The sequence below is a fragment of the Salminus brasiliensis genome, chromosome 2, assembly GCF_030463535.1.
Source record: "Salminus brasiliensis chromosome 2, fSalBra1.hap2, whole genome shotgun sequence".
Taxonomy (NCBI): Eukaryota; Metazoa; Chordata; class Actinopteri; order Characiformes; family Bryconidae; genus Salminus; species Salminus brasiliensis.
Window position 1 is genome coordinate 39,986,942 of NC_132879.1, and position 13,423 is coordinate 40,000,364.

At 39.2% G+C, this 13,423-nt stretch overlaps 2 protein-coding genes across 10 annotated transcripts in view; one reads left to right on the plus strand and one right to left on the minus strand.

Moving 5' to 3' along the window:
• ptpro (protein tyrosine phosphatase receptor type O) overlaps positions 1-4,754 on the plus strand; it is a 68,760-nt gene extending 64,006 nt beyond the window's left edge. For both annotated transcript variants that reach the window (XM_072672662.1, XM_072672663.1), the window contains 3 exons: positions 617-752; positions 946-1,065; positions 1,830-4,754. In XM_072672662.1, the coding sequence (XP_072528763.1) occupies positions 617-752; positions 946-1,050 (241 nt within the window). In that variant the 3' untranslated portion in view covers positions 1,051-1,065; positions 1,830-4,754. The remainder of the gene's footprint in view (positions 1-616; positions 753-945; positions 1,066-1,829) is intronic.
• A 301-nt stretch (positions 4,755-5,055) lies between these two features.
• Positions 5,056-13,423, minus strand: part of eps8a (EGFR pathway substrate 8a, signaling adaptor) — a 57,036-nt gene continuing 48,668 nt past the window's right edge. For 5 of the 8 annotated variants that reach the window (XM_072672671.1, XM_072672670.1, XM_072672668.1 and 2 more), the window contains exons 18-22: positions 12,706-12,729; positions 11,662-11,911; positions 9,221-9,404; positions 8,144-8,276; positions 5,056-6,714 (exon numbers count right to left, since the gene is read on the minus strand). In XM_072672671.1, coding sequence (XP_072528772.1) covers positions 6,604-6,714; positions 8,144-8,276; positions 9,221-9,404; positions 11,662-11,911; positions 12,706-12,729 — 702 coding nt within the window. In that variant the 3' untranslated portion in view covers positions 5,056-6,603. The remainder of the gene's footprint in view (positions 6,715-8,143; positions 8,277-9,220; positions 9,405-11,661; positions 11,912-12,705; positions 12,730-13,423) is intronic. The other 3 variants (XM_072672673.1, XM_072672672.1, XM_072672669.1) reach the window with 1 other exon arrangement.

Genomic DNA, 13,423 nt, shown 5'->3' on the forward strand with positions numbered 1-13,423 from the left:
CCTCTGCCATTAACAGCATAAAAACTGTGCTGGGAGCTTCCATGGCCAAGCAGCTGCATGCACACTTTACATTATCAAGCACAGTGGCAAGCGTCAGATGAAGTGGTCCAAAGACGTTTTGGAGAGATGTATGTATCCAAAGCACTCCAAAATCTTGTAGAATGTTGTTATAAAGGTTGCTGTAGGTGTCCATATAAGTGGATCTATTGTTTACATCACAGTAGGGGTGTAACGGGATGTGAATTCGCATCAAACTGCAGTAAGCCAAGGCGTCTTATCCTACATCAGTGTCGTAATGTGGATCCAAGTTGTTGCCTTTTTCAGGTGTTCCATATTCTTACTGAACTATTAGGTCTAAACAGTGGTATGACCAAACTGTGACCTTTGTGTGCCCTTGTACTGCTACATCACAGTGTATTCCTCCAGTTAACTTATTAAGGATAAAGTCCCCCAAACACACACACACACCCCACCACCTGACATTTATAAAACAACATTAAAAAAATCTAGATGTTTATGAATGAACTCAAAGAAGGAATATTCAAAGCCCCTATAAATCAGACAGACTAAAGAAAGAAGGATCTCAATGCTTCAGTTTTGTGTTTTCCTTTTGCAGCGCTGGAGTGGGTCGGACAGGCACGTTCATTGCTCTGGACCGCTTGATGCAGCACATTCGGGAGCATGAGTACGCTGATATTTTGGGTATGGTATCAGAGATGCGCTCCCATCGGCTCTCCATGGTGCAAACAGAGGTAATGACAGTGTTTTGATTTCTTTCTTATCTCTACAGTGGCTATTAACAGCCACTGAATTATTTTCTAATGAGTTAAATTTTGTTCTTTATTATTAAAGCCTGGAGCCATTTTTTTTAATTGGTGTGAATATTGTATACAAGAATTGTTGAACCTTTGTTCATAAATAATTCAGTAATTTCTCTCTGTGCAGGAGCAGTATGTCTTCATTCATCAATGTGTCCTACTTATGTGGAAGAAGAAAAAACTGCAGAGTCTCACCAGTGATGTGATCTATGAGAATGTCACAAAGTCTTAACGACGACAAGGACAAGTATGTATGCAGATTGCAAAATGAAATATTTTTATGGTTTAAGTAAATGTTGAATTAGGCCACAGGTTGGCAGTGAAGCACTCTCTGGTGGTCCATGAGCCTGCTCAAGAGAAGACAATAGCTTGAATTCTGGTTAACAGTAAGAACCCTACCAAGATTTTTTAAAAATAAAGTTAAAGAAGGATAGATAAAATCATATCATATTCAAGCAAGTATCAGGAAATTCTAGTAGAAAAACATCATGACTTCTTTGAGGATGCTGCGCCTTGGTTGTTATTGGACTTTCTTTCAGGACAGTGATCCCAAACATACCTCAAAGTTCACCCAGGTTTGTTTTCGCCTGACTTAAACCACAAAGAAAATCTTTTGTGGGATTTGAAGACACTGCTTGCAGACACTTGTTCTGTTAGTTGTGTTGCGCTATTTATTTTGGTCTCGTTTGATTGGTTTATTGCAGCTGAAAGTGTGTAAACGTTTCTAATAAACCTAATTTACAATAAGGGGGGGGGGGTTAATTGCAATTTTATACACAAGTAGACCTTAAGGTAAAAAGCTTAAGAAACCCTGTCCTAGTGGATATTTGTGGCCCATCTCTAATACACTTAGCTAAATGAAACATGTTTTAGACAGTACCTGCTAACTACAGCTTTAGCTTTGCAAAAAAAATACATACTGTATAATTTTATACCTTTGTATAATTTCACCATGTTGATTGTTGATGTTTTGCTAAAACTAATCCATGTGTGGCTCTATGTATTTTGCAGGCTGTGGCAAAGCACTTCACTCTCCTTTGCTTCAGGCATCTGTTCTCTGCTTAGAGGCCTACAAAAAAAGAAGAAAACTACAGCCAAGGAGAGAAAGACACCACCCCTCATTCTGTTGTTCAAATTGGTGAAAGCATGACAGGACAAAAGATTTGCCTTAAGGAATCTACATCACCGTCCACAAGCCAGGCTGCTTTCTGCAACTTTAGTCATGAGTAGGGAGTGACTGCGAGAAGTTTTAGCGGGAGCCTTTGAGGCAAGAGCATGTTGAAGCGCTGGCACCCTCTAGTGGAGGCAAGAAAAAGAAACTTGGTTTAGTGTTAGGATTGTTTTTTTTTTTTGTTTTTTTGTTTGTTTTTTGGTTTATTTGGGTTTTTTTTCTCTCAGGAGTTATCAATATAACCCTGGCAGTGGACACGGCTGTGTGCACAGCAAAGGGGAGAGGAGGACCATGCGTTTGTCCAGGGGTTTAAAGTCTCCAAGTATGTTCTAGGCTGTTGTTGAGTGTAATTTTGTGTGCTCTTTTCACACACATTGTAACCCTTACACATGGAATAGTGTTAGTATTCATTGCCTTGGTTTCTGCAGCTGCGTTGTGCTAAAGTGCTAAAGCCAGCTGTGTCGGACTCTTAACTGTCACACTGCCACTCCCCACAGGGGAACATTCCGTATAAGTGAAACGTTTATGTGCGTGTGCGTGTGCGTGTGAGTATGCGTGCATTATCTACTGCTGTACTACTTTCTCCACATACACACACACACACACACTCTTTGGTACAAGGCCCCAGCTGGATATAAGATTTGTTGAGGTGACGAGGCACGGTTCAAAACTGCCCACATTCGGTACTGTACGATTTGCACTGTATTCTCTGTACTGTATGCTAAGCGCTGCTATGCTGATGGTCAGCTGTGTTATGCCACTGTGGAGACTGTACTGAGCTACAGCATTTCTCTTCACAACATCTTCTAGTTGGATTGTTTTATCAGTTCTGTGGTAGAAGAACAAGATCAAGAAGAAGACCCAAGCTTGGACTTGCGCAGAGGACCATTTTCCAAGCTGTGGAAATCCAAAGTGTCCAGAGCAGGAATGTGCATATCAATCTTCTTACGCATAATCAACACTAGCTGACGCAGAGACTGTGAATGCTAAAATAACAAAAAACAAAAGGGAACTCCAGGATTTGTTAAGTTAACTCACACAAGACACATATCTGTTCCAGAAGAGCTGCATGATGCGGATGGGTCCTTCATGTACGGGGGCCTGAAAGTGAAGCTGTTGGATATTCCAACCGTTATCACCCATGTTTGTGCTTACAATGTACAAAATGTGCAACAGCAGTATTTGCAACTGTATCAGCCGATGTGAAAATATCTTTAATGGTCAAGAAGTCTGATATACTGGTCTTCTCATCTTTAACGTTTCCTTTTTAAACTTGTGTCTGAGGTTTGCACCACAGTGACTCAAAGTGCAAGTTCTCTTTTGCTATACACCGAAACCGATTCTCCAGCACCAGTATAGCACTGCTGATGCTTGAGTACATTCTGAAGTCATTGTTCTTGGTCTTCTAGCTTAGCTGCAGAGTCTCTTGCACACACTGTATACGAAATTATAGGGCACTCTCTCAAAGAGGGAATTCCACAGATTTTTCAAGATGTAAATAAAGCAGTTCAGAACAGTTTGGGTTGAAATGATCAATTGTAGAGAAACATGCACAGATCTTTTTTACCGTGGTGGTGAATGGAACCAATAACACTGTCTACAACTACTATCCAGTGAACTCACATGTGTGTTTTATATGTAAAGTTGACAGTTGTAAAATCAAATCTGAAACATATTTAGACTTTAGACATGTATCCCTCCACCATGAATGTATTTTAAAAATGACATTTTAGGCCAAATCTGTAAAACAGCATTTCAGGCATCAGGCACTTTCAGATTTCATGTGATAACGTTGTGATGTAGGTTTTAGGTACATTAAACACTCAAGTTTTCTAGTTCCTATCACCATCACTGTGCATGATTCAGACTTCAGAGCAAACCACCCTAAATACATTTCTTAATGTTCTTATTAAGAAATAAGATTTTGAAAAGTCAGTGGAATTCCTCTTTAAAGAAAAAGGTATAGCTGTCACTGGCAGTGCACAGCCTGAGAATTGTAATTGGGGTAGAGTAATGATTTGATAAGGAATCCCTCAGCTATTTGCCAATACAGGACATAGACTAGGGTACAATGCATGCCACTGAAGAAAAACTAAAAGCTTGCCCTCATGTTAGACATGCCTGTATAATCAGTTCCACTTGCAGAGGTCTGCAAAGAGCTCAAACAGTAGGCTTCGTATACAAAGCCTGTAAGAAAACACCATGTCTCTCATTATGTGCTAAACAATTGGGATAAAATCTGTCTCTATAGTGTTCTTCAATTTAACATCAATTTGGTGTTTATTGTTGTAAATAAATACAGCAGCTTTTTCTAAAAAAAAATGTTCCAAGTATGACACTGCATATTGTACAATATTGTAACGATCTCTCAACAGCATATGGAGAAAAATGACCTGAGCTAATGTCCAACACACTAGAAAGCTACACAGATACTTGGGAAGGATTTCTTAAAGATTATTTGAGAGAGTCACCTCACCTTTCCTGCTCGGAGAGCCGGAATGTTGTGTATTGGCCAGGACGGTTCTCCCCAGCACAGGCAGGCACATGTTACAGAACAGAAGGAAAATGGACTGTCTCACTTTTTTCTTTTTTTTTTCTTTTTTTTATTTTCTTTTTATGTAGTGTGCGTCGAGTTCAGACTTGCGTCCAGTTTGTCTTTGGTGCCATTTTTTGTGCAATGTGTCCCTTAAACTAGAGGGGCGATCGCAGATCGTCTTCACAGAGTTTTAATGTGTGTGGTTATTGGAAATAAAACAATAAATGCAAATATGTCTTTCTGGGTAAATCAAGTGACTTTTCTTAGTATTAGTATATGTGTGGTGAAGAATAATGTAAAGTAAATGGAAAAGAATGTCCTCTGCTAAGGGTTTAAACTGTCCTGCAGTCTGAACTCTATTAGAAAGAACAGCCACCCCACACTTACCTGCCTTGCTTATTCCACTTAGAGGAATCCTGGGTTGTAGAGCACCCTTTCTTCTTATTTTATGACTGTTCCATAAAACACAACAATGCCATCCGACACTGACCATTAGCAGTAAAAGAAGAAAATAAGGCAAAAGACAACTGTATATGTATCCATTTATTCTGTACATCATCAGCATAACTCTTATTGTTGAAGTTGTTCCCATTTCCCACTCAGCTATCAGATAACAGCAGTCCTTTAGCCAAAGCACATAGTGAACTGTACTGCTTTCACACAGCATAACATAACTAAACAGATTTGAAAAGAGAGCAACATGAACTGTGGATTCTCACAGTGAGTAAATGGCTTGTCAGATAAATGAACAAAGGAGCCTTTTGTAAGGCTTTGACCATTTTAAATGTAACGAGACAACTGATGTTTCAGTGGGAGTGAGGATATGCGTGCCCCCCCCCCTCAAAAAAAAAAAGGATCATGGCACTTGAGATACAAGAGACACCATCTAAAAAAGTGGGCAAAACTGATAAATTCATCCATACAAGTAACATCTTTCTGGGAAAGTAAACATTTCAAATCCAAAATATGATTGATTGTATGGTAAATGGTACATGTCCAAAATGATAAAGATAATTTCAAAATAATTCCAGAAAAATGATTATATTATTAAAAACAGAAATGATGAAATCATGCAGCTGTTGGAGGAATCGAACCATAGTCTTTGTAGGCTTAAGAGGCAAGCGAGTATGAAAAATTCCCTGAAAACATAATCTACAGCTGAAGGCGAATTCAAATGGGTACTCTTATCGTAGCCACGTCTTCTGCACACCTTATAAAGAATGTGCCTCTTTCCTCTGTTTCTGCTCAACTGTAAGTCAATATAAAGTTACTCTTTTGGCATTATGCTTAAATAGAAATGATAATTTACATAAATATCCACTCTCTGCCAGCAAACAACAATGTACACAAAGATAGCCGCCAACTATCTTCTCTTTCCCATCACACCCATAATAGAGCACTGTTCCAGAAGACTACATTCTGAGCTAATAACCCACCTTACCAATGTGAGGGTTCACATTCACAGTGGACATTTGTATCCATATCATTCCAGGAAAAAGGTTCCTGTGAAAATCAATTCCTCAACATCTTTGAACCGCCATCCTTCATCACCGGAAGTAAATTTCCAAAATCTACTGAAATAAGTGTTTAAATGTGCCCTCATCAACATATCACAACCTCGGCCATCAACTTGTTTGCAAGCACACATCACAATACTTTCTGAGACAGTCCCATCTTTCCTCCCAAACAAATTACAGCAGGACTACACAATGAACATTCAGGCTATTCACTTTTTTTAATAGAATATTAATGATTGAAAACATGGATTTAATGCTTAACCCGATGGCGCCACAACTATGTGTTCTTCACATTTTTTTTTTAAATCATCTTGGCTGCATCATTTTGGTCTAATGTTGCGAGTAGTGTACAAAAACCTACGCCTACAGTACTCCTTCATTTCACCAAGTACGGTGGGGTGTAAAACGTTTTAGTCTACATCCGAGGTGCTTCCGTTGTCCGACGGGTCCAGGAGCTCCTGTCTGCGGCGCATGATGGCTGCGAACTGGGCGCGCTCGGATGCGTCCTGGAAAAGGACAACGTGAGAAGGATGAAAGAGGGCAAGAGGGGAGGAGGAGGTGTCAGTGGTTGCTGCCCTCATCAAAGGACTCCACTCCTGAGTCGCTGGCCGCCGCCGCTAGTTTCTCCTGCCTCCTCCTCATGATCTCCTGCAGCTCAGAGCCGGAGCTCCTCTACACAGAGAGAGAGAATAGGATCATGGATTAAATTCACTGGATTGTTGATTGACAAATCTAATTTAGTTTCTCCCACAAATGAAATCGACCAGCCAAAATTGTGTTCATGGATAAAATGTTTTATACTGTTTAATGTAATCAAACACAACCACACAAACCGAGACAAGGATATTTATATTTTAGGATGCAGAATGTATTTTTGTACATAACACAGAAATGTGGCAGCTGTTGGCTGTTGATGCTGAGAGTGTCACGTTACTTAAAGTTCATGGTAAGTATAGGCGTGTGCATACCAGTAAAATACCAGTGTGAATTATGCAAAGCCCGACCATTACCAGGACAAATAACAGTAATATTCAAAGGGTGAGAGCTCCAGTGCAAAACTAAAGAAGCAAACTTTGGACACAGAACATGTCTTGGCTGATCGACTACACGTTAGACCTGGTTACCACTAACACGTCACAATTCTGCATGACATGAGGACAGAAGCACTGAAGAATGCAACATCACAAACCTTTAAAACAGGCATTAAGGGCAAAAGGAGGGTTTCATCCTTCAACTAGCGAGGGACATTATAGCAACAATGCTAACATTAACCTCAGTTCTAAACACCCAAACACATGTAGCGTGAGCCTATATACGGGTCAGAGGGGTAGCCATCCGTAGTCACAGCCGTGTTCCTGGATCAGAGGAACTGGTGCCTACTCCAAAGGTACAGGTGGAAGGACAATGGGCAAAAGCTACTTAAGTAGATCATTTATGTGCGGGGGTATCTTAGGGGTGAGGGTCATTATCTTACACTGCTCTACTCATTCTCTGTTGGGCAGATTTGCTGTGATAAAGAATGTGTTACAGGCCATAACCAGGCTAAAACACGGACCTGAAATGATCTGAAGTGTATTGCACAGCATGTGTGCTTATTTAAAGACATAGTTGTGCAATAACTTGTGCCATACCATTTTATGGTTAGACGTACAGTAACAACAGAGGGTTTCCTACATTACAATGTATCCCCCCCAAAATGTTCCCAAACTCAATTCTCAATTACCTCAACAGTTAGAGCCATTTGTGACATTACACTAAATCTAGCCAACAGAGAAGAGATACCTTTCTGTGATGAACTAAAATACCTTACTGCTTGAGAGCTTTATCAGTGGATCATAGGAGGGTTCAGAAGAAGACCTGCAGATGAGAAGAACACGAAAGAAACCAGAGGCAACCTTGCCAGAGTTGGCAGACTTCGACTTAAAACATTTTGAGAATGAAGCATAACCTGAACCAGTTCTGGGGTTCTGAAATCCCAGACAGTCCCTATTGAGCATCTTGGGCCTAACACTTTGAATATTCGCTGGTAAAATAGTAAAATAAAAAAGTCGTAGGAAAATAAGGATTAAAATGAGCAGAATTTACTGACGACTTTACCCACCTCAAGGGCAGCCTTCTGGACAGTGACCTGGCTGTAGACTCTGGCTCCATCATCAGGACACACAGTCTTCAGCTCATCCTTGTTGAGGGAGAAGAGCTGAGCTCCGGTCAGGACCCCCAAACTGTTTACAGTTCTGCACACATAAAATAGAGAGGAAACTGTCTATAATGGAAATTCTACTTTTGCTTTCTTTCTACTGGCACCCAAACATTTTGCTATGTTTTAAAGAAATCTTTGGACTATTTTCTATATCACTGCATGGAAAACAATATAGCACTCTCTAGTCCTTAGGCAGTAAGGGTCTCATTTTCCCCTCTTCACACTGCAATTGAGATGCACTAATGCTGCATTTCATTTACCTCAGAAGTCAGAGCTGAGAAAAACGTCACCCCAGATATGACCATGTTAGTTATTATTATAAATATTCCAATAATTTTACACCATTGTAAAAGCATTTCCAAAAAACAGTTTACGTACAATTTCAGACTTTACTAGTCTGGCTAGACAATCCTTTACCAGTGTTTTATGAAACATATGCCAAAATATGTCCCACTTTTTATACCCCACTGTTGGCGACACCAGTTGATGACGCATTATACAATATTTTGCACATCCAACCATCTTGGAAACACGTTCACAGATTGATTTAATAAGACACAAACAGAAGTGATAATAAAACGTGTAATACTACTGCTTTTATTACTGTTGACAAATTTTGAACTCTGGGTTGGTGAGGCTCTCCTGGATTTTCAAATAGAAAATCCAACTTGTGGAGTCGTTGCAGCTAAACTTTCCTACCTGGAGCTCTGAAAATCCAACATCCCAATTAAAATGGAACACAGCATAAGACTGCACCAATCCTGTGCCTTATAACCTAATATTCATGTACAGAAGGAAACAACAGCCAGTGGAGAGACACTGGCCGTGCAGGCACTCTTACATTCAACTTCCGTCGCTTAGCTCTTCTGTAACTTTTGTTGTAGTTACTCTAAAAATGTTTGTCTGCTTCCTTGTGCAATATGTACAGTACTGCGACACTGCAATTTCCTTTGGGATCAATAAATTATCTTATCTTACACAGTGCTGAAGCCCTTGGCCTCAAGCCAAGCTTTGACCTCCTCAGGGTTGGAGTCGTAGCTGATGTTGACTGCGGGAAGGCTGGTGCTACGAGGTGGAGCCTGGAACTTCTTTTGAGCGCTGCGACCCAGAGTCAGCCTGTGCATCAGCTCATCCTGGACCTCCTCCATGTTGGACTTGCGGCCTTAGAGGATACAAAGACATTTTTATTGCATTATTTTAAACTACAGTAAATTGTATATGAAAACTGTCTTTACCATTTTAAATGGCAGATCAAATGCGATCTGATCTTTTTTTTGTCATGGGAGTTTACACTTGTGAGCGGGTAAACCTTACTGTTGTTAGTGTGAAATGCACCTCTGACCTAAACGAACCTGTATATGTAGGTATACAAAGGTTTGGGCACCCTGTTTTTTTGTTTTGTTTTGTTTTTTTGATGAATTTTGATAAAAGATGACCTGATTTCCAAACAGCATACATTGTATGCAATGTTACGTTTTTTATATCTTTTATCGTCCAAATAGGAAAACAAGAGGGTGTGAAGCAAAAGTCTGGGCACCCTGCATGGTCAGTACTTAGTAACATACTTTCCAAAGGTGATCACAGTTTATAAACACTTTTTATAAACACTTTTTTATTTCATTAAATCCATTTTCCTGCTACCAGTAAAATGGTGAAACACACTATATGTCCAAATGTATATGGATACCTTTTCAGAATAATGAAAGAGGCCATTTGTATTACTTTCTTCAAAGTTAAAAATTTAGTATTTGGTACCATTGCCTTTAATCTGTATTATATCTGTACTTTGGTCAAATGTTTTGGATATTCTTCCACAAACTTCCCACAATAGTTAGCAGGAATTTTTGCCCATTCCTCCTGACAGACATGTCTTCAAAAATTAAGGTTTTTGTCCGTGTGTGCATTTGCAAACATTAATCTGGCTTTTTATGTTTCTTTTGGAGTAATGGCTTCTTCCTGGCAGAGTGTCTTTAAACCCATGTCGATACAGTACTCGTTTCACTGTGGCTAATGACACACTCTTACCAGCTTCAGCCAGCATCTTCACAAAGTCTTTTGCTTTTGTTCTTGTTTGTACAGATGAATGAGGCACCTTTTAGCCATCTGGAATTGCACCCAAGGATGAGCCAGACTTGTGCAAGTCCACAATTCTCTTCCTGATATCTTGGCTGATTTCTTTTTTTACACAAAGAAGCAGTGTGTTTTAAATGTGCCTTAAAATACATCCACAGGTGTGTCTCTAATTAACTCCGATGTTGCCAATAAACCTATCTGAAGCTTCCAAAGACATGAAATCATCATATGGGCTGTCCCAATTTTTTTTAAAGGCATAGTAATGTTAGTGTAATTAAACGGTTGACTGTAAAGAAAGTAATAAAAACTGCCTAATCCTAATCCTAATCCTAACTGACCTAAAACAGGAAAAGTTTATTCTGATTTCATGTCAGACAGTGAGAAAAAAATGCATGTGTCTTTTTATATAGTCTACTATAGTATGTATCCCTCTGGTTTCAACTGTATATACATATAACTTCATTTCATAATACATATGAAACTGTGTGAAATGTGATATGAACATATGAAATGTTCTCTAAAAATATTTTTGGGATGAGTTGGGGATCAGTTGGGGAGTTGGGGATCAGTTGGGGATGTGATCATCAAACATCCTGTCCTCACTAATGCTCTTGTCACTGAATGTCTCTTCTCTTCTGAATGTCAGTGACATTCAGTGCAGTTACTCCAACAAAAGCAGTGCACTCTAAGTTTTCTTAGTCTTCCAGACCTCCACTTGACCTGTTAACATTTTTGTTAACAATATTACTTTATCACATTCCGAACTGAGGAAACCGCTACCTGAAAATGCTCTGCTATCTTCTTATATCCTACTCCTGCTTTGTGGGAATCAATTATTGTAATGCTCAATAATTGTAATGAGTGCTAGGCTGCTGCTTAGAGGAATCTATGGCTGCTCACTGTTGGGGCGTTAAGGTTTAAGGTGTCAGGAATGGCCAAATTATGCATCTTTCAATAATAACAAATACGGGGAATAAGCCATAACCCCAACAAGCTAATTAAGGTCTGAGACCTTTGAAAAAGGTATCAGAGAGATCAACTCTCTTGTTGTGCTTTTGCATGGTGCTCCTTTTCTTTTTTCACAACTGTACATAAAATGAACACATTAATCTTGCTTAAATTGTAAATGGGTGTTTCATTTTTAACGTCATGCCTTTTGGGGATCGGTTCACCTTCTACCAACTTAATTGTTCACAGTAACAGACATTAAGACCAGTGTATATTAAAAAATAAGTGTGAACTATGTATTAAAAAAACAAAACAAAAACAAAACATACATTTTAAGTGTTCTCATTAGAGAAAGATATGTAGCTGATCTACAACACATTTAGCTATATAGTGCGTACGGTTAGAGGGGGCAGCGCGTTCTTTTTGGTGGTCCCTCATTGTGACACTGCCATTGTCACTGGAGTTGCTGCTGTTCTGGCGACTGACGTTAGAGGGAGAGTTCCTCTGGAGATCTGTGGCTGGAGGGACAGCCGCAGGGGGCAGCGGGGGAGTGGGCAGCTGCACCAGCGCAGGAGCTGGGGGAGGTGGAGTCGGGGCTGGAGGGATGGCTGTCGCTGCTGGCTTAGGTACATAGTCCGTTCTCTGCTTCTGCAGGAGGAGTGAGACATACGAGCAGTTTGTCAGAGGCTGCAGAAACATTAACTAACTTTTGATTCTTAATAGAAGTAAATACATCATTAAATATGAGGTAATTATCTTTGGGTCAGACAATCTTCAGTTTGTAAGACATAAGCCTCACTGGGAATTTTACAACAGTTAATATTAATAATATTAATAGTTAATATTATAAGATTTTAGGTTTATAAACATAAAAATAATTGACGTCTATGGTGGATCTGGATTTAACATGTATGTATATATGCATGTCATTGTCAGCCAGCAGATGGCAGAGGTGCCTAGAATGCTTTTGTGCCAGGACAGCCCATTCTGTGTGTCTCAGGAAAGTCTTAGAAACACACAAATCATTTTTTTTTTCTTTCAATCAATTCTTAAACCTAGTGCTGGCCAGTGTGACAGTTCATTCTGGGTACTATTAAATATTTGTCATACGCTCTGCATGTCTAACATATCTTAATACCATTTTGCAACAAAAAAGCTCAGAACTGAATTAGCACTTTTAAGCACAAACGCTTAGCATTCTATTGCCAGTGACATTACTTGCACACACGCACACAAGCATTTTTAAGTCTGAATCCATACATTCTCACCAATTCCAAATAAATCCTCATTAGAGCCCTTTAGAGAACTGCACAGTGTACAGTAAAAGGTGCATACATATTTAGTTCTGGATGAACAATAATACTATTATGGTATTATCCTCAACATATTGATGTGGCATATTACAAAATGAACGTAGTCTTTGCAGAAGTACATAACATTACCTCGTTTAATTCTCCCAGCAATTGCTTGAAGAAGGGGGGGGGGGGGGGGGGGGGTAAAAATTAAATGTGGAAATGAATTCTCAAAAACAATACAAACTCAGACCAACACACTCACTTCAAACACACAGAGAAAGATCACACTCCTAGTTCTTAGAGAGGGAGAGGTTTTAGGACATTCTAAAGCAGACAGCACTTAGAACTCATTTACTACCAAATAAAATATACCTTTTACAAGCCTTACATTTCTTTATTAAATATTTTTTACTAAACAAATATCACACAAAATGAACACACTGTAAATCCACTAGTCCGCCCTTTAAACTATATAGACTCACCATCCACTTTATTAGGTACACTTACATACCTTGTTCTTTCACTTACAGACTACTTCATTAACTACGCCTACCTTAAAGGGCTGTTATTACAAAATTACATCTTGTAGACCAGCCACTCTCTAACCAATTTATCACTGGTGTGTTTCTCACTAATGGAAAGTTGTTGACTGACCAACATGGTCTACAAAATCAGCTGATACTACTTTGGATGGTCATGTTTTTAATCAGTTTTGGGGAACATAACCGGTTATTAATTGTATTTATCATTAAAATAATTTGTTTCGCTTCATCCCTACTGCTACAATGCTTGTTATTATTTTTGAAAACTTTTCTTGGTTCTGTTTTTTTTTTTTTTTTGAGAAATATGATATCAAGTCAGAAAT